This window comes from Osmerus eperlanus, chromosome 8 (genome assembly GCF_963692335.1).
Source record: "Osmerus eperlanus chromosome 8, fOsmEpe2.1, whole genome shotgun sequence".
NCBI lineage: Eukaryota > Metazoa > Chordata > Actinopteri > Osmeriformes > Osmeridae > Osmerus > Osmerus eperlanus.
This window is the reverse complement of record NC_085025.1, coordinates 19004338-19025867: the sequence shown is the minus strand read 5'-3', so window position 1 is coordinate 19025867 and position 21530 is coordinate 19004338. Positions and strand designations below refer to the sequence as shown.

The following is a 21530-nucleotide window of genomic DNA, read 5'->3' as shown; positions in this document are numbered from 1 at the left end:
CAGGCTACGTAAATTCTGTTTGCAAAGGCGTAACATTTTCTACATAAGAGCGTTGCCCACTGCGGCCATTGTAGACTTTGCCATCCGTTGGCGTTTGGTTTAGTTCAACATTGATTTTGAAAATGGATGAAGTTGGATGTTTTGAGACCCCAAAAAACGTAATCATTGTCCTTTTTTTATTTTTATGAATGTATTGTATGTGTAACATCGTTATCTGGGTTCAGATTAAATTCCACTAAATTGGCAGAACTACGCTATCTACTGTTCAAATGTGTACCTGCTCCGAGTAGCAGGTACACACGAGTAACATACGCACGAAAATTTATGAGACTATACCACCCAATAATTGGAAGCACTACTGCCATACATTAAGCTTTCAATTATTTGTACTAAAACTACTAAACTTTCCTCTTGGAGCTATAGATGCTAAACCGTCCAACACAATCCAAAACCAGCTCATTTTACGTAAGTATGGCCTATGTTGTTCATGTGGGAGGGAAAAAGCAGGCATTGTGTTTTATTATTTCATAAATATGTTGAAATGATGCAGTTCATAACAAAAGATGCAGTCATTAATTCCTAGGACTGGCATTTCCAATGGGTGTTATTAAGTGCTAGTCAAATCATTCATCTGCTCCTCGCTGCCCCCCACCCTGGTCCAACAGGTCTACAGACGATGCCATCGCTCTGACTATGCACACCGCTCTCTCCCACCTGGACAAAGGGAATACGTATGTGAGGATGCTGTTCATTGACTACAGCTCAGCATTCAACACCATCATCCCCTCCAGACTTGTCTCCAAGTTTGTGGACCTGGGACTGAGCACCTCCCTCTGCAAGTGGATCTTCCACTTCCTGACGGGGAGGCCACAGGTGGTGAGAATCGGTGACCGCACCTCATCCGTACTGATCACCAACACAGGCACCCCCCAGGGCTGTGTGCTCAGCCCTCTCCTGTTCTCCTTGTTCACTCACGACTGTGTGGCAACGCACAGCTCCAACCTCCTTGTTAAGTTTGCTGACGACACAACCATCGTGGGCCTCATCTCTGACAGTGACGAGTCAGCCTACAGAGAGGAGGTTGACACCCTGACATCATGGTGTCAGGACAATAACCTCTCTCTCAACATCAGCAAGACCAAGGAGATGATTGTGGACTATAGGAGGCGGCAGGAGGAGGAGCATGCACCCCTACTCATCAACGGATCTGAAGTGGAGAAGGTCAACTGCTTCAAGTTCCTCGGGGTGAACATCAGCAACGACCTCACCTGGTCTGTTCACACGGACAAGGTGGTCAAAGCGGCCCGTAAACGCCTCTTCTTCCTGAGGAGACTGAAGAAGTTTGGCATGGACTCAGTCATTCTCACTAACTTTTACAGATGCACTATAGAGAGCATTCTGACTGGTTGCATTACAGTGTGGTATGGGAGCTGCACAGACAGGGACCGCAAGGCCCTATGAAGTGTGGGCCGTTCTGCTGAGTTCATCATCGGCAGGAAGCTCCCAGCCCTACAGGACACCTACCACACACGTTGCCTCAGGAAAGCTGGCAGGATTCTAAGAGACTGTTCCCACCCATCCTTCAGTCTCTTTACCCCGTTGCCTTCTGGCAGGCGTTACCGCAGCATCCGGTCGCGCACACGCAGACTGGACAATAGTTTCTACCCAAGGGCCATCAGGCTTCTGAATGGACACTGATATGGACATTGATTCACTGCACACTAGTCACTTATACACTGTCACTTTCAGTACTGGTTGCACTATCAGTAACACTGCACTACTGTACCTCACTGTACTTCGCCATCAGGCTCCTGTATGGTCATTGACATAGTCACTGATCTGCAATTTTGCACTATTGTACTGTACTCCACCTAGGTTAGAATAGGTTATAGGGTTGTAATAGGTATTATGTGCATTTAGGGTTAGTATGGTGTATTATTTATTGTTATCTGTATATTTAGGACGTTTTAGTATTAGGGTTAGTATAGTCGATTATTTATTGCTATCTGCATATTTAGAAAGTTTCACTTATTTAAGCTCAGCATAGATGTAAATTATGATCTGTGTACTTATATGTTATGTTATGCCAGGTGCTTGCGTTGTCTTGTCTTAAGAATTTCAGTGCCCAGTCTGACCTTGTGTTGTTCTGTGTACCTGACAAATAAAAGACTTGAACTTGAAGCATTCCAATTACAGTCCTAACTTGGACACACATTGCATCACTGTGTCTGTCTCACTGTACATGCATGTATGGGATTTCCCATGTACTTAAGTTATACACTAATCAATACAACTTTCACAAATCAATAGAACTAGTCATTGGATACTTAGTATGTTGTCATGTGAGTTTGTTATTGATAAGAGTAGATTGTGTGTAGTCAGGTTGAATAGATGTTCAGGGTCACGAGAAAGTACTGGGTGAACGTCTTTTGTGATGGCAGGGAGAGCTCCACCTATGATCTCTCTCTGCCCTGAGTGGTCATGGGCTGGGAGCTGGGAATCTTTCTCTGTGACTGTTGTAACACCATTAATACCTGACTATCAATATCCATGTTGAATTTATTTGACCCTATAAAACACGTTCCCCCGACTTTAGAAGCTGGGAAACATGATTGAGACCTAAGCCTGGTGTTGTGCCGTCATTTATTGTCAGAGGTCTGTTTTCTCTCCCAATCTGCAGATCAATAATACATCTAGTCACTTATAAGAATACAAAAATACAGAACTGAACTTAAGTCTCCGTTAATGAAGACGAACAAGACACTTTCTTCATCAAAGGTGAGTTCTCTGCTGGGGATCATGCTGGACAGCTTGGAGAAGGAGGCTGAGAGTATCTGATGGCCATCATGGACAACCCATCTCATCCCCACAGTGATGATGCAATGGAGAACCCGCAGCAACAGAATAGACAGCCACAATAATTAGAGGCCACACTACAATTCATTAGCTAGTAAGATAAATGCAGATATAATCAATTTTATGAATACAATGAAATAAACACAATGGAGATGGTGTATTGCAAACAAACTTTATTAAAAGAAAGTGATTATAATTTGTACAATATAAATGTGACTTTGGATTCATTTAATAGCTTCACATAAAACATTACATTGATACCTGCCCCCTCTAATAACTACTTATCCCTTGCACATGAGATGTAAAGGTAAAAGCTTGTACACAATATGGGCACATTCCTCTGATCTAACGTTGCTGACATATCAAATATCAATCAAATAGTAGTCGGAGTATGAGGTGTTGTCTTCTGCTTTTGCTGGTGAGATCAGATTGGATTACCTTTAAAGTCAAATTCATATGTGTGCATGTTCAGAAGACCAGCAGCTCAATAAACATAGGTGAACTGTGTCCTTTCTTCAGACTGAATCCAGATGAGCTGTTCAACCAGGTAGACAAGGTCCACCATGTGGGCTGTGGACAGCGGCTTTGGACAAGGTCAGCTTGGTGTTGTCAGGCCAGGTAGTCATGATCCAAGGACTCTGGGCCACCTACAATAAATAAATAAGAGAAAGAAATAAGGGAACATTTTTTAGATCAGGGGTATTCAACTTCTATGCAGTCTTGACAGTGGCGGCCGGGACTTTGCAGAGGCCCCCGCAAAGTTGGAGCTCGAGGCCCCTCCCCTAAATCCACTCAAAATGTATCTCCATCCTATCTTATACATTGCTGTCTACCTTTAAATATAACCTATATTCACCAATGTGAGAGAAATAAAAAAGTTTAAAAATAACAAAAGCACAATAGCAGCCTATTTGTGTGGCATCCTGCGGAAACCCGTCGGATGTCGCGGCCGCGCGGTCATTGCTGGCTATAAGCCATAAAAGATCGAAAATTGTTTTCTGTCAAAATTTAGATTTTTGATGTTTTCTATAGTTAACACCCTAAACTTCATTGTAATGTACAAAAAGTATAGCTTCTGAAAAACTGTTAATTTCAACGTTTTTTGGACATGTCAGCTAGCAAGATTTCCAAGCCATTTCAAATCAAATGCTCAGTTTGCTTGCTCTTTTGAGTGCTGCAGCAGCCCCAAACAACTGATAAATGAAGTCAGGCTGTTAAACTTAAAAATAACTTGCTGAGAAGTTATTAATGTAGCCTATACTTAAACTGACATTTACATTCACAACGTGATTACGAACAAAAGGATTTCCTTTCCATATTCGCCACAGAATTAGAATGAAACGGAGTGGAATGCAATTTTCTCGGTTATCACTTTATTGACACAGGTCAACTTTAAAATTATGTAACTTCAGTTGTGATAAAGATATCTGAGTTATTTAAACAGATTTGTATTCAGGATAGTTTGTAGTTTCCAAATATGTATAATACCCAGAAAGACCCAAATGTTCACGATGTGAAGAGTTTCCGCAGGCCGCCACACATTTGTCATTGTTCAAAACCAAAGACAGCGCTAGCCTTCTGATAGTTCAGCACCAAGGATAGCATCGTCGAAATAACACACAATCAATGGAGGAAAGGAAAACATTTATTCTTGCCAATAAGTAGGCTAAGCAAGTATATTTTTTGTTGGTTGCTGGTGAAGACGTGCTGCTGCTAGCTACCTGCGGCTGCGGTAGTGTTTCGTCTGGAGATGTTGATAATATTCCTCTCTGGCTGGAGTGTGTAATCTTCGGGTGTTTTGCTCGAACTTATTCAGACAACAGTTTATTGCTGCGCTTTTGAGCACCGCGTGCATATTTTCTTTTACTCATGTCTCTACCGTCATCTAGCAGAACGTAGCCTAATGATTAGCATTTTTTAAATGTGCGCGTTCAATAGGCGTAATGGCCCAAAAGGCACGTAAGATACGCAAAAGCCATTGTTGCCAGATTCAGGGATTTTGAGACTATTTAGCCTATTTAGATCTGTTACGTTGCCTACATTACGGAATTCCTTTACCTGGCAGTTGAAACTTGGGGCTCTAAATGAGCGCCCTCAAAGTGTTTTCCTTGTTTTTTTTTATATATTTTTTTTTACATAGGCCTAGTCTGTTTTTTGATATGCAGGGCGGATTTTGGAATAATGAAATAACCATATAACACAAATGTTATTACGAGCCTGCAGATCACAGGAACATTTTTTTAAAAGCTAGTCGTTGCTGCCCTCTGGTGTTCGCAAGTAATAACACCCCCAATAGTTTCACATTTTTTCCCCTCTCTCTCTTTTTCACTTGTGCCAGTATGCATAATACGGCCGATCAAACAAATGAGTAAATGGCTCGTTATACCGTTTGTGTTATATGGATATTCCGTAATTCCAAAATGAAACAAAACAACGGAAACCAAGCCTTTCCCCATAATCTGGTTCTGACATCCAAAATGGACAAAACGATATTACGAGGCTATTTTTCATTTTTTGCAGATACCAGCATAAAGGATATGGAATAATCAAACAAACGAGTAAATGGCTCGTAATAACATTTGTGTTATATGGTTATTCCGTTATTCCAAAATAAAACAAAACAACGGATACCACGCATTTCCCCATCATCTGGTTCTGACTTCCGAAATGGACAAATCGATATTACGAGCCTATTTTTTATCTTTTGCAGATATCAGCATAAAAGATATGGAATAATCAAAACAACGATTAATGGCTCGTTATACCATTTGTGTTATATGGTTATTTCATTATTCCAAAAAAAACCGAAACAACCAAAAACAAGCCGTTATACTTAAATGTGTGTTCGACTTACTAAAGTGACAAAACGATATTACGGCCCTATTTTGCGTTTGTCAACACGGGTTGCAAAATAGAAAAACCAATGGCCACAAGGTACACGGACCATTCAGTACACGCGCAGCCATGTTAACTAGCATTGTTTAAATGATAAAACGGCTTGCCAAGATATAACATAGAACATGCTAATATAATCCCGCCCCCATTAAGGTCATTAACATACATTGTTGATATCCAAAATGCAATTCTGGATATCCAAAATTCGAATTGTTGATATCCAAAATGCAATTCTTGATATCCAAAATTCGAATTGTTGATATCCAAAATGAAATTCTTGATATCCCAAATTCGAATTGTTGATTTCCAAAATGCAATTCTTGATATCCAAAATTCGGATTGTTGATATCCAAAATGCAATTCTTGATATCCAAAATTCGAATTCTTGATATCCCAAATGCAATTCTTGATATCCAAAATTGAATTCTTGATATCCAAAATTCGAATTTTGGATATCAAGAATTCATTGGTTAAATGATAAAACGGCTTGCCATAGTGTCCATGGTTCGTTAATACTCAAAGGGCACACACCCCTCGCACAAACCAAACCAATAGGGCTGGCAGAGGGGGAGCGCTCTTTAGCCGTCGCCGCCTCGTCGGCGTAGGCTACCTGAGACTGCCGTACTCACTCACAGGCGCGATGCCGCGACCGTATTTACATTTTCTCACTACATCTCGGAGCGCGCACGTGTGCAAGGTTTGTCTTTGTCCATCATTGCTCGCAGTACTGTTTTCTTCAGCAGATGATAGAAACAGTTTTCATGCCTGCTTAAATCCACGACATCCATTATCTTTCCAAAATCGTTCGTCTATCTCAAGAGCCTTTTAGAAGCACAATCTTTCCATTTCTACGTCTTCAGACGGAGCTGGCACGGGCACTGAAAAATTGGCTTTGGGAAGGCTACTCGTAGCCACGCAACGCCTGCCCTCTTCACAGACGCTGTGGGGGTGCTCTGAAATTGGAGAATCCTAACCATGTAGAGTTCCCTTTTACAATTTTGCGTTTGGATGATGTATAGTTGGACTATTGGTGAGTTTGTGGTGCTCAGAGATTTGGAAAACGGTGTTCCTGAGGTTGTCCATGCGCCTATATTTCTGTCATTGTCAACATGCCCCCAGCATCGGCTGCAACGGGCAGTGAGAGCAGTACCACAACCGTTCCCGAAGAAGACACGGAAAGCCCCCGCGAGGAGGTGAGCACTGCTAGTTGCATGTCGTTTATAAGCGTACCCTGCCCCAGAGCAGATGCGACGTGCACATGGCAAAGGACTTGAGATCATATCCGAATGAACATAATCTTTATCACTAATCTGATTTAAGATATCAAATTGCTGCCCAATTACCGAGTAAGATAAACGCATTATAGTAAGCGCTGCATCTGCTTACTAGAATAAACGTATTACTAAACAGGCAAATAATGACAATAATAGTTGAATGTCATTTTCACAATTTTGCATTGCAATTTGCATTGCCCCTACTCCATAGCCTAATATGTAGGTTTGAGTGAGTAGATGTTTGTCTGTGAGCGCGTGCATGCGAGCGCACGTGAATGTGCACTTGTTTGTCTCCTCTTCAACCACAGTAACCCATCCCTTGTCTGGTAGAGGCGATAACATGATTGACAGCTATGTAAGTAAGACTCCATGTAATGTAACTAAGCAAGGAAATGTAATGACATACCATTATCTTGCTTTGTTTCAAGAATATGGATGAAGCCCTGGTTATGATGTTCATTTAGTGGATTTTATGATTTTATTACGATCAGCTGCAGAACATACTCTTGCAGGGATCCACACAAAACATAAAAACATGACAACAGATAAGACACAAACAAACAAAACAACCACATGAAATACAAATCTGAAAAGTATAACTGACAATATACACTTAAATATATGAATAAACACTAAATGAATAAGAACTGAACATACAACATATTCATATAAATACATTTGGTAGATGGATCAATTTTGTAGCTCTGAACTAAAAAACAGCAGTGTTCAGCTGGTAGAGTAGGTGTAAATAACCCCATAGAAAGATTATTATTTTGGGTTGATTGCCTGCTTTGCATTTGTCTTATTGATATTTTATGTGTGCCTAAATAACAATGTATTTGAAGAATTTATTGATGTTTTATGTCACCTTCTCTCTTACATATAATTAGGACTTTTATTTTGACAATGTAAAAGGTATCGCAGATTTGGTGTGTGTTAATGTGAACTTGTCAGTACGATTACAAATTTAGTTACGAACGGATGCACATGCATACATTTCTAAAGTTTAATGGTTTAATGGACCCGTATGAGGCTACAGCTCTTACGGTGGTGATGGTTTACTAGTTCACTGAATGTTTTTCTATGCAAAGGAAGAAAATAAAGGAGTAAATTCAACCAGCAGTAAGTTTAATGCCACGATACATACGGGGATCCGTTACAGTAGGCTTATACCACATACTTTCCAGAAGGAAACAGCCATTTATTTGATTAATAGAGGAAATCTTACTCACCAAATATTCAAAAACATATACACATACAAGACCGTAAACAGGGGGGTTCGGGTAGTTTGAATGACACCCATATTTAAGATATATGTCTAGGTCTATAGTTTCAGCCAAATCTTTCATGAGCTTGATGAACTGATCCAAATCACTGTTATAAGAACAGAGCCATTTCTCAAAATCAACTTGGGACATGACATCTCTCTGTTTTAATCTCTGTCTGTTTTAAATGTCATGCACAACAATCCCCATGAATCTCCCCAGAACACCCCAAAACATCCTGTCGAAAGTGAAACACGTGTCTTAAACCTTCAAATTCATCACAGTGTTTCCTCTAGGATTTTCTGTCTGTCTGTCCAAAGCCTGCTTGAGACTGGGGGGGCGTGTCGCCTGAAGGAGCTGAAGCTCCGCCCCTTGCTGCCTAGTGCCTACCTCCGACCCAGATAATGGACGCTATGTCAAGCCGAACAAAACCGTATAGAATTAGAATTTATTTGTTCAATGAGTGAAACATACAGATGCATATAAATGAAATGTTCCCCTGAGCTGTAACAGTTAAAATGGACACCAGAGACAGCAGACAGTGAGCTCTCCAACTAGGCTACTTCTAAAGGCCCATTAAAGGCCGATTTATACTTCTCCGTTTTTACGGAGACGGACACAGGGAACGCCCTCTCCGACGAGGAACTCCCTCTCCGTGCCCTCTCCGAGCCCCTCGGAGAGCTCTACGTGCACCTCCTGATTTTCCTGACTATCCGTCCGTCCGTCCGTCATTTTACGGATACCCCTTTGCTGTGATTGGTCCGTATTAAGAACCGCTTGCGTCAGGGGCGGGGTTGCTGTGACCAACAAGACGGAACAGAATCCTTTGACCGCCATTGCTGTAAGTTTACAATTCCTATTTCAGCTAAACAGTACATGTAAATCAGCATCTGAATTAAAATGTGACAAGAAATGGGCAGTGTAGTTGCTGAAAATGTGCTTATTTTATTGATGAAACGGCTAATTTGTAAATTTGCTTCGTCTTTTCGATAACCTAGCTAGCATCGCAGTGCAGCGCCACCTACTCTTCTGGCAGTGAAGTGTCTTCAGCACCCACAGCCTTCGGAGTACTATAAATTCAACCAATCCGTCCGACTCCGTCCGTCCGTCTGTCCGTAACGGAGTCGGAGAAGTATAATTCGGCCTTAACACATTAGCTACCATTTCACCAAAATACCATCATTCTACACCGAGTAGCTTAATATCAATTTAGCGGTTTGCACTAGCAGAGATACCGCTGGAAAAGTTATCTAGTATAATTATAACAAGCACACAGAATTGAGTGATGAACTGCTGGCGGCGGTGGATGGTCCAGGTGCGACCGGAGGGTGAACGGCCGGGGGGGCGATGCTCGGTACGGCTCCGCGCTGCAAGAGAAGCAGTGTGTTGGTGAACCCCGTCTGTCTCTGGTAGATGTTAAAACTGTCCGCCGTGAAATGGTCAGTGCAGAGGCGGCTGTTGGAGTTTATCCGAAGCTTTCCATGAGCGTGGCTCTTCACAAAATCTATCTAACCTATTTTTTCTTTCATTATCCATAGGGAACTTAAATGGCGTTGCAGCGCAGCTGGAGTTCTTGCATCCAGGGAAGATGCAGTTGTGGGTGGTGGGAGACATCCTGAAGCTAGCTAGCTAGCTGATGTAGGCTACAATAACATTACAGCAGGAGGAGCCATTCAGTGATCTGACGTAGATAGGGCGAAATGACGTAGATAGGGCATTTTTTGGCTCCGCCCATTAAAACCTGATCTGAAAACGGAAGAGAAACTGTTCTTCGGTTTAACTCCACATTTCAGTGTGACAAAGTTTTAGCGCTTTGCACCTGCTTTCAGGAACTAATTTCCCACGTATATAATGTACTTACAAGCAAAACATGGAATTTACTTTACAGGATCTTTTAATAGTCTAATAACTAATGTCATATTGCACATACTTTCGTCCTATTTCCCCTAAAGCAATAAGGTTAGGCTACTTAAAGAGACCTTCCACTCATAAAGTATGTTCTAAATGGCATAAATGCTGCCAATTAATAATTGACATAACAACGTATTGTAAATCAGGGAGTCAGGTGGCTGAGCGGTGAGGGAATCGGGCTAGTAATCCGAAGGTTGCTAGTTCGATTCCCGGTCATGCCAACTGACGTTGTGTCCTTGGGCAAGGCACTTCACCCTACTTGCCTCTGGGGGAATGTCCCTGTACTTACTGTAAGTCGCTCTGGATAAGAGCGTCTGCTAAATGACTAAATGTAAATGGTCAGTAATCTATCAATTAAGGTCCTCGAAAGCATGTGCAATGTCTGCTTTATTTGACCTTGATAGGCTAAGCATCCTGTAGCAAATAATAACAATAAACCCACTATTTATTAATTAAAACTACTTCAGCATAATAATGCACTTAAAATACAAACGTGAGCAAAGGCAGCAATCGCTATCGAATCAACAGACATGTGCAATTTAGCTATCCCGGGGAAGAATACAAACAACGAAAATCACCAGTTAACTTAATTTAAATTAGCAAGAACTATAGACTAATACAATAACAGGCTTAAATGAACTGACAACATAAGTTGCGTTCACAGTGCGTTCACACTGCAGCGACGCGATGCGAGCGACAACATGTTTTCCATTCATTTTCTATGGAGCCAGGCGAATCGCTTGCGTGGTGCATTGTGGGTAGCGACGCGACCGAGTTGAGATTTTCTCAACTTTATGTAAATGAGGAGCGATTTTCGCTAGCGATGGCCAATCGGAGTGTTTTCTTGTTTCTCGTAACATAGCAACCATGGTAAACATTTCTAGCTTTCTAGGTTTCAAGGTGGAGGAGAAACTAATTGTTTGTGTGGCTGCTTACCCAGTCCTGTACGATACATAGCTGTATTCGTACAGATGTTAATTTTTTTTAAACGATGCATGGCGCAAGGTTGCCGAAGTTGTTGGTGCTTGTACTTTCAAATTCAGTCTAGTCACATTACGTAACTTCATTCTGTGGTAACTAGCTAGCTAGCCCGGCTGGAACTCCCTACTGTATCGTATCGACAGATTAGCAGAGACTTCGAGTAATATAATAAAACGTTTTTTACACATGTCAACATGTATGTCTATTAAACAGTTTTGTATTTTGTATACAAGTTGTATTTTGATCGATGTTGCGAGTACGTAAACCCAAGTCTGCACACTTGGCCATGACAACTACAACAGTGACTTTAGAGAACTACATTCTACATTAATCTGTTTGAAACGCCCCCGAGCGTGGTGAACTGTGGGAAGGCGAGCGATGGCAAGCGATTCGCTTCGCTGCAGTGTGAACGCACTTCTCCGACTCCGTTACGGACAGACGGACGGACGGAGTCGGACGGATTGGTTGAATTTATAGTACTCCGAAGGCTGTGGGTGCTGAAAACACTTCACTGCCAGAAGAGTAGGTGGCGCTGCACTGCGATGCTAGCTTGGTTATCGAAAAGTCGGAGCAAATTTACAAATTAGCCGTTTCATCAATAAAATAAGCACATTTTCAGCAACTACACTGCCCATTTCTCGTCACATTTTAATTCAGATGCTGATTTACATGTACTGTTTAGCTGAAATATGAATTGTAAACTTACAGCAATGGCGGTCAAAGGATTCTGTTCCGTCTTGTTGGTCACGGCAACCCCGCCCCTGACGCAAGCGGTTAGAGTCAGGGGCGGGGTTGCCGTGATAACCGTGACAACTGTGATCCCAAGCTAGCATCGACATCACTGTGTTTACACCGGCAGACGCTGTGCAAACCACTTCCGGCGGAAATGAAGTGCATTCGTGTAGAGTTATGGCGGCCCCCTGGGATTTGGCGCGTAAACTTGTGTCGGCCTATTACGACAAGGACGCACACACGCAATCTCAACTGCGGTGTGAAGCGCGTGTCCGTACTATTCTCCGACATGCACTCTAACAATCACTGCTGATAGACGGCCTACAATTTTGTACAGCCCTATTTCTGATACCGTGGCGGGCCGCCACGGCTACATTTCAACATACAGGAAACACTGCATCAACTCCATTTTGAATACCTGCGAGTGAGTCTGTCAGCAGCTCCAGAATTTTAGGGAGACCGTTGTCTGGCATAAACAGTGGGAATACATGACTGTAGTACCCTTTTAAGAAACATAGGTCCAATGGTCATGGTAAAAATATGGGACAATAACAAAGATAAAAAAGACATGGTTTGTTAAACTAGCATGGAAACTGGAATACCTACATAATACCTTTCAAACTGGATTACCTACTTAAAGAAAAGTGTAGATGAGGACCCTTATAACTGATTTCAAGGATTCACTAGCCAGTTTGTGATGAAGTGAGTGACCAAGTAATATGCCTGTACAGATTTTTCATATGCATCATCTACAAGCAGTAAGACTTGTTTTAGGCATCTTCATATCCTCAGCGATGCTCAGAGCTTTACAACAGATAACAGATGCAGAGCCACAATGTTAAAGATTTGTGTGGAGGGACTGTGTAAAGTACATATTACAGTAAAAAATTCCATTCTGATCATTTTTGACAAGCAAAACCCTGTTAAAGCAAGTGGGGTGATAGTGGTGAGCTCACCCTGTCTCTTCAATTGTTATCTCATGCCATACTGATATAGAGCAAATTACTTTAGCCATAAAAAGAGGGCACTAAAGCAACATTAACCACAAGTGAAAAAGTGTGTCATGTTCTATTGATAAAAATGGTAGAGTGTGCACACTCTGGGAGTGAGTGAATGCAGGAACCACAGTAGAATGGGAGAGGTGGGGTCATTGTTTCTCCTGCTGGTTGGGGTGATGTGTTAGTGGGGGGCCATGCTGCCAAGGTGGGGAGGAGGATTATGGAACAAAAAGTTATCTATTATTTACTGACTACTAACATAAGAGCACAGCACAGCCATGTTGTCTTGTTGGCCATGACATGTAAAGGAAGTTCATTATTACGGTTATAGGATTGGGCAAAAGACACATTGTAGGTCATGAGTTATACTGTGCATGATCAGATCAGTCACCGTAATGTTGTGTCTTTTTTGTGCATATCTAGGACTGACTCCACACATGCTCAGCAAATGGACACCTATCAAACTTCTTATTCCAAAATCAAGGACATTGGTTGATCCCTAATTGGCCTCTATAACGGCCTGCAATCTTCTGGAAGGTTTTCCAATAGATGTTAGAACATCAGAATCAGAATGGGATTTATTCGCCATGAAAGTTTGCACAGACAAGGAATTTGCTTTGGCAGGAAGGTGCATACAGTAAACATATAGGAACCTAAAATTTAAATATGTGGACTATATACTAAGGGCACATAAACTAGCAATACTAAGTGGAATTAGAATTAAATAAAATTTACAATAAAATTTAATATAAGTTGCCGTAATTTACAATATAAAAATTAGTGGTGGGCCGTTATTGGCGTTAACGCGCGTTAACGCGCTGCGACTCTTATCGGCGATAAAAAAAAATATCGCCGTTAATCTATTCTCAAAGTTGGGTTGGGAGCTGGGTCTATACTACGCAAGCTATGATGACTTTCACCTTGATATTTTAGCGCGGATGTATACCTAGCCGAATTGCACTGTAGGGGGCGAGAACCAGTCTTCGAACCTGTGTGTATGCCTTGTGTATGAAATTATCACATCAAACGTGACGTGCTAACATGGATGCAGCTATGAAGCCGCCTGGTTTGCTTCACGGAAAATGTATTTTTAAGAAGCTTCCCAATGGAAACCTCGACAAGACTAAGGTTGTTTGCACCTTGTGCTATGCGGAATTAGTTTACTGTAGGAGTTCTTCCAGTCTCAAATACCACCTAAACGCAAAGCATCCCTTAGCTAATGCGGAAGATGCCGGGCCAAGCACTGATGTAGCGCAGGGGAAGAGTCGTCGTCAAACTACGAGTGCAACCGAGGCAAGCCCGTCAGCACAGCTCTATCAGCCAAGCTAACTAATCTAATAAACAGTTAATAAACACAAGTACATCTTATTGAACATAATTTATTTTCATCACCAATTATCATAGTAGAACAGCTTTCTCAAACAGTTTGTGATGCATTTTGGAAACAGGAGATGAGCTCCTGGTCTAATGCGCCACCTGACTTGAGAAACCCGTTCTCAAAGACTTACTTTTAGTCATTATTTGCGTAGCACACATATTCAGAATGCCTTCGGCGGAATTCAAATGAGCCATTTTAATCTAGATTAATCTAGATTAACGTCAAAATGACAGTGAGATTAATCTAGATTAAAAACGCAAGGGAGTCAGGTGGCTGAGCGGTTAGGGAAGCGGGCTAGTAATCAGAAGGTTGCCAGTTCGATTCCTGGCCGTGCCAAATGACGTTGTGTCCTTGGGCAAGGCACTTCACCCTACTTGCCTCGGGGGGTATGTCCCTGTACTTACTGTAAGTCGCTCTGGATAAGAGCGTCTGCTAAATGACTAAATGTAAATGTAAAAAAATTAATCTATGCCCGCCACTAATAAAAAATAAATAAATACAAATATGACAAAAAATACAAATGTACAAGATACAATTTTGTAATGCAGTGCAAAAAGCAGTGTGTTTTAGGCAGGAATTGATGCAGGATTTGTTTCTTCACAAAAATGAGCATTAGTTAGGAACTTTGGTTGGGCGTTTAGACCTGGCCAGCACTGTGCAAGGCCAGTTAAGTTGTTCCACACCAACCTTGACAATCCATTTCTGTCTGGACCTCACTCTGTGCATTTGGGCATTATTATGCAGAAACAGAAATGTGTCCACTAGCTTCTCCCACAGAGTTTGAAGCAAATCATTATGCACACAATAAGTAAAAATAACATTAAATACAAATCTGTACTCAAAACTTTGCTTCAATCCGTGCTCAAACTGACATTAGGCATACTGTATATCAAGGACGTAAGTTTGTAATGTACAAATGTGTAAATAAATAAATGTGTAAATAAATAAATAAATACACAAAACATTTGTGTATTTATATATTTAGTTTTGCAGTTTAAAAAGCTCCATACTTTCAGAAGTTGTGAATTATAATTCTGAAACTACAGTTACTCTGCAATTGTTGGTAGGGACAAGTCCCTAGCATCCCAACAAAATTCTACATCCTTGATGTATGAAGTGTATGGAAATATATTCAGATGATCATGATAGTTAGGAGTGAGTGTGTGAGACGTTTGATTGTAACAAGCAAAGACATGAGCAAGCAGCTTCCCACTCATGCATAAAGTATGTCAAAGCACTTACAACACTGAATATTTTATGTTTTCTGAGTCGACTTCTTCTCAGTCATTCTCCTTCAAGTTCACCGGTTCTGTATGTGTACAGAAAAAAAGCAACATAAACAGTGCACCCCACAGGGAAAAGTATTGTATCAAATCTTTAAACCAAACCTTATAAAATAATCAACTAATACATTTTGTGGGGTAAAAAAGAGAATCTATTAAACAGTTAAATTACATTTGGAATGAATACAATTTGAAATGGTCAGAACAACAAATCTTGTTTATTTTCAGACTCTCTGTTTGCTCTTTCTCCCATCTGTGCAGCAGCGGCCCCTGAAACAGTCTCTGAGTAAGTCCCTGTGTCATGAGAGCCACTGGAAATGCCTGCTCCTGTCCCTGCTCATGTATAGCTGCGTGGGGGCCATGGCCTGGTGCCATGTGACCAAAGTGACGCGCCTCTCCTTCGACAGTGCCTACAAAGGGAAGTCCATGATGTACCACGAGAGTCCCTGCTCCAACGGTTACGTCTACATCCCCCTGGCCTTCCTGGTCATGCTGTACGTTGTGTACCTGGTGGAGTGCTGGCACTGCTACTCCAGGAACGAGATGCAGTACAAGGTAGACGTGGACAGCGTGGCCGAGCGCATCCAGCGCATGCAGCAGGCTACGCCCTGCATCTGGTGGAAGGCCATCAGCTATCACTACGTCAGGAGGGCCCGCCAGGTGACGCGCTATCGTAATGGTGACGCCTACACCACCACGCAGGTGTACCACGAGCGCGTCAACACCCACGTGGCAGAGGCCGAGTTTGACTATGGCAGCTGCGGGGTGAAGGACATCTCCAAGCACCTTTTGGGCCTGGAGGGCTTCCCCGTCACCAGGCTGAAGTTCACCAAGTGCTTTAGCTTCGCCAATGTGGAATCGGAAAACTCCTACCTGACGCAGCGAGCCAGGTTCTTCACAGAGAACGAGGGTCTGGATAACTACATGGAGGCTCGAGAGGGGATGCACCTGAAGAATGTAGACTTTAAGGAATACATGATTGCCTTCTCTGACCCGGACCACCTCCCCTGGTACGTGTCGAGCTGTGTCTTCTGGGTGGCCGCTGCCTTCACCTTCTCCTGGCTTCTGCGGGTGTTCACAGAGTACCGTACTGCTTGTGTGCACTACCACGTGGAGAAGCTGTTTGGCTTCGATTACGTCCCCGTCACGCCCTCAGAAGAACGGCCCTTCTGCCGCCATATCCCCCGGGTCAACACTATTGACAGCACAGAGCTGGAGTGGCACATCCGCTCCAACCAGCAGCTAGTGCCCAGTTACTCTGAGGCGGTCCTTATGGACCTGGCCCAGATCTCGGGGAACTCCAACACCTTCTCAGTGTGCGGCGGTTATGGAAGCTACCGTCAGAACTGCGAACGCTGCCATCGCACCATCAGCAGCTCCTCCATCTTCTCCCGCAGCGCTCTCAGCATCTGCAATGGCGGCAGCCCCCGGATCCCCTTCAGTGCCAGCCGCTTCTCGCTAGGCCGCCTGTATGGCTCAACGCGGAGCTTCTTCTGGCAGAGCAGCGGGAGCCTTAATGAGCCGTCATGCCCCACGGAGAGCACACACTGCCTGTCAGAGCAGCAGGCCAGCCAGGAGAACCCCCCAGGCTACCAGGAGGCCCTCTACTTCCCTGTGCTCATCGTGCACCGCAACGAGGGCTGCCTCAACCACGACCACCGTGCCCTGCACAGGAATGGCTCCTGTGGGGAGACCTCCCTATGACCCAGAGCTCCCAGGCCTGACCAGTCTGGATGGAATGTAGGTTTATCCTGGAGAGCACTGATTGGATAAGAAACCTTATGTTCTACTCCTGGGTCAAATATGGATCAACTTTTTTCTTTAAACGACTAAAGAGATAAACATACTGGATTAATGCAGTTTTTGGATGCTTATTGTTTCCCTTGAGCCAGTCTGAAATAAACACAATTAACTTTAGGGGTCTATTACACAATATGTGTTGTTTAGTCCACCTAATTTCATAAGTACATTCAGTCAGGGAAAGACTTGGTGTTCTAAATATCTTGTTTCAAATATGATCTGTGGCTGAGGGAACATACAGTATGTTACTCAATGCATTGACATTCTGGACCAGTCACAATGCACTGTTGATATCAGTTTTACTTTAGGTAACCAAAGCAGGGCCGTAATCATAATATATATTATGATTACACATCCCCCTCAATATTCAAATCTGGTCAAAATGTCCCCCCCAATATATTGATATAAAAATATACAAAATATATAAATGTGCTACGCTACGACAGGCAACCATGCACGCTGTCTGAAATTATCATAAAAAATGTAATCATATTCATAACTAAACGTAAAAAGATCTCAGGGGGGGACCCTCAGACTCCCCAGAAGATTTCGTCCCCCACAATGTTGACTCCATGGCTACGGCCTTGAACCAAAGTGTAATGTTAGTATACTGGCATGCATTAAAATAGAATAATTGAAAAAACAAGGTACATAGAAATTATCGCAGGAAACCTTGATAAATATGTTTTTTGATAAAAGATTGTTCCTGTACACAGTGACTAAATAAGACCACTGCTTGGTAGACTATAGATTTAGGGACATTTTCCAGATCTAAAATATACAAACAATAGATCATCTAAAAAAGTATTATCTTTCAAATGATAACTGCCTATTCTAAAATGTGCTGCCGAAAAGTCAATAATGAGTTTCCCCCTGGTTCATGGCTCTACATAAAAGTATTTGAGCACAAACAAAATAATTTCAATCCCATTTTATGTTATTGGAGCTTTAGGCCAACAGCTTCAAAGACCTCAATTACTGGAAATAATGTTCTTAGTCGGATCATAATATGAGACAGTGGAAACATTCAGCTAATCCAAAACAAGAATACACTATTACAGGATGCAATAACATTCCGACTTCCTGACCTCTAAATATAGCAACATAGAACAATGAATAATTTAGCACAGGAGAGCTAAAGGACACCCATTAGATCAGTCTTTAATAAAATTTTCCTTACTGTCACAATAATTATGTTGCTGTTTTCCTAATGATACTCACTGTCATAAAATAAACAAATGGATAAACATTATACATCTTATCAGCTCACCAGGGTAAAAATATAAAGAACCTCCACATTCATGTTAACGCACAGTACATAATTCACAGTAATGGTTCACAACAATATTTGCCCTTTATCTACCTCTTTATTTACTGATTTAAGTGCCTGTAGTTCCATCTTTAAAGCTTCAGTTTGGGTTATGAACCTCACATCGACACTGCTCATTTCATCCAATCAGACATTCAAATTGGTTTAACATTCGCTGCAGCTTTCCATGATAAAGGAGCAATATTAAGTAACATCATGTGGCTTTATTTATAGATTTTAATGGATTCTGATGGGCTAGCGTTAGGCATCTTACTAAGGCACTCGTAATAATCATACCCAGAACATGTGCTTTTATATTATTGTCCTAAAACAGCTAAGAACCTAGAGCATGTGCTGCTGCCACTATGCCTACTGCTGATCAGAGAGACAACCAGACCACATGCAAAAAGAGGCCTGCAATCAACCAACTGATAATGTGAGGTCTAATAATAAATCGGATAGGGCTGCAACTAACGATTATTTTAATAATCGATTAATCTGTCGATTCTTTTTTCGATGAATCGGATAAAAAAAAAGCATTAATTTCCAACCCTTTATTCAAAAACAGCTGAAAGTGCAAATTCAAAAAATCTTCAGAATGTGCACAAACAGGCACACAATTTTGAAAATGTTATTAATATTAGCGTGGATGTAATGCTATTTTCCAAGATGAGCAATTTATTTGAGTTTTGTTTAAAACTTTATTGAAAATTGAAAGGTTGTGGAAGTAGGCCGGACTTTATTAGAATAATCTGGTGTATATTTAAGATGTTTTGACATTTTGGAAAAAAATTAAGATTTGCGAGGATTAAGCTATTTTCAAAGATTAGTGATTTTCTATCATTTTATTTGAAACTTCATTTGAGGTTTTATATTCCTAAAAATATTATAAAAGTCTACATTTTTCTAAATGGAATGGGTGGTTTTCACCCGGTCCCTAACGCGATGCTGCAAAGTAGCGTCTTCCGAATGTGAGACGAATGTCGAATATGAAACTAACTTCACCTCGGTCGATTAACACACTGTTTCGATGTATTTAGTGTGAAATGCTCCCACACCTTGGATGACTTGGGTCGTACTGATTTCTCTGCCTCCGCCATGTGTTTCAGAACAACGTTACTCAACAACATCTCTCCGATGGCCTTTCCTCTACCTCCGCTGCGCTCCGCGCTCAACTAAACTTTTTTTTTTTTAATACTCAAACATCTCCGCGACATATTGAGTGGCGTAATAATCGCGCGACACAACGAATCGATAATGAAATTCGTTGCCAACGCTTTTAATAATCGATTTTAATCGATTTAATCGATTTGTTGTTGCAGCCCTAAAATCGGAAAAAAAATGAACATTATCAAACCTGATTATCATAAATAGAATTTCTAGTCATGTGAGTTTGGGGATGTAAGTCATTTTTTAAGGCTAAGCCTGTGGTATGCTGTTGTTTACAGTACCTTTTTCAAGAGGAAATGAAGAATAAGGACGAAGAATAAGGACCTTTCATGCTTCTTAAAGTTTTCGTGAATATGGATCGGATTGCTTTAAAATCTTTGAGGACTTTGATCCTGTGACAAAACCCATATTAAGTTTGCCCAGTATGCTGCTTATAAACCTTTCTCACCCCAAGACCCGAGAGCTCTTTACAGCAAGTTGGTTGTGGAACATTTGGCAAGAGAAGTGAATGAAAGTAGTGAAGATAGTGAGTTTGCGTTTATACAGGCCTGTTACACTTTGAATGTGCAAATCTTTAAATAAGTTTAGCTACACACACCAAGAAGCTGTACATGCCCAAGCCCTCCCTTAATCATCATCATTCAAGGTCTTATCTCATGAACGATTACGTTATATGCCGGTGTGGCATTATCATTATTCTATGTAAAGGATAGTACCGTTTTGTCCAATTATCATCTAAGGAGCAATAACAATTTACTATCTGTTAACAAGGTCAGAAAATGGATGGGAAGTAATAAATTATTTAAAACCTCACTGCATCTTCACAACAAACCCCCCCAAATTTGACAGTTTTGCCGCTACAACAGAGCCAACCGATCCTGACATGAACCAGCCAGTAGTCTATCCTGTCTCTACAGATGGTTTGTTCATACACCTCATAGTGCGTCTATGCAAGCCCCATAACAAACTCAGGATTTCAGTTCATATCACAATAATGGCATCTTATTTATTTTGTTGTTTGTTAACCTCCCATCTACTTATTTGACAGTTCTGCTGTTTTGTATTGTTACCCAGATAGGTGGCAATAGGGATGAAACAGTCTCGGTATTGCCTTGAAGGCGTGGAAAACATGGAAACTAATTCAGCCGTTCATTGAATACTCTGCAAGTTCAGGCTTTGTAATCATGGCATGTTGAGCAAAACTGTGAAAATCTAATTAAGGCTTCAATTACAGATAATATGGGGGATGTTCCACCAAATAAAGGTCAGGCAGTTGGCAAAATGTTCTTTTCATCCTTTTAAGCGTTTATAGTATTAGCTAAATACAGAATGTCTGAAGTTTTGTAGTTTATTAATGAAAGATAATAACAATATCACTCTAGATTTCTATAAATCCAGTCTGAGTTCATACTGATTGTACTACCACTCACTAATTACAAAGTTCCAATTCATTTGGATAGATCCACTACATTGTATTGCTTCACTGTGATATAAATGTGCATAATGCCCACGTGTTTCCAAGAGCTCTTTCTACTCAACTTTGCTGAGTTAAAACTACTGAGGTAATCCAAATGGGTGTGGGACCTAAAAAGGCAATTCACAAAGGATTTCTTTTTTTCAACAGAAGACTGTTAACATGCGGTGACACGCAATGCATTGAGAGAAAAACATCAAACCC

The 21530-nt window shown here is 41.5% G+C and overlaps 1 protein-coding gene across 1 annotated transcript; it reads left to right on the top strand.

The window, feature by feature from the left end:
• Positions 1-6471: 6471 nt before the first annotated feature.
• tmem151ba (transmembrane protein 151Ba) lies at positions 6472-19141 on the top strand. Its single transcript, XM_062468362.1, has 2 exons — positions 6472-6944; positions 15835-19141. The coding sequence occupies exons 1-2, from the start codon at positions 6861-6863 to the stop codon at positions 17275-17277; spliced, it is 1527 nt and encodes a 508-aa protein (XP_062324346.1). The 5' UTR covers positions 6472-6860; the 3' UTR covers positions 17278-19141.
• The last annotated feature ends 2389 nt before the right edge of the window (positions 19142-21530 follow it).

What these genes read in the sequence shown, in the direction of transcription:
- tmem151ba (XM_062468362.1), top strand. Translation starts at nt 6,861, where the DNA reads ATGCCCCCAGCATCGGCTGCAACGGGCAGTGAGAGCAGTACCACAACC. An exon ending in CGGAAAGCCCCCGCGAGGAG is followed by an intron (nt 6,945 to 15,834) that starts GTGAGCACTGCT and finishes CCATCTGTGCAG; the next exon opens with CAGCGGCCCCTGAAACAGTC.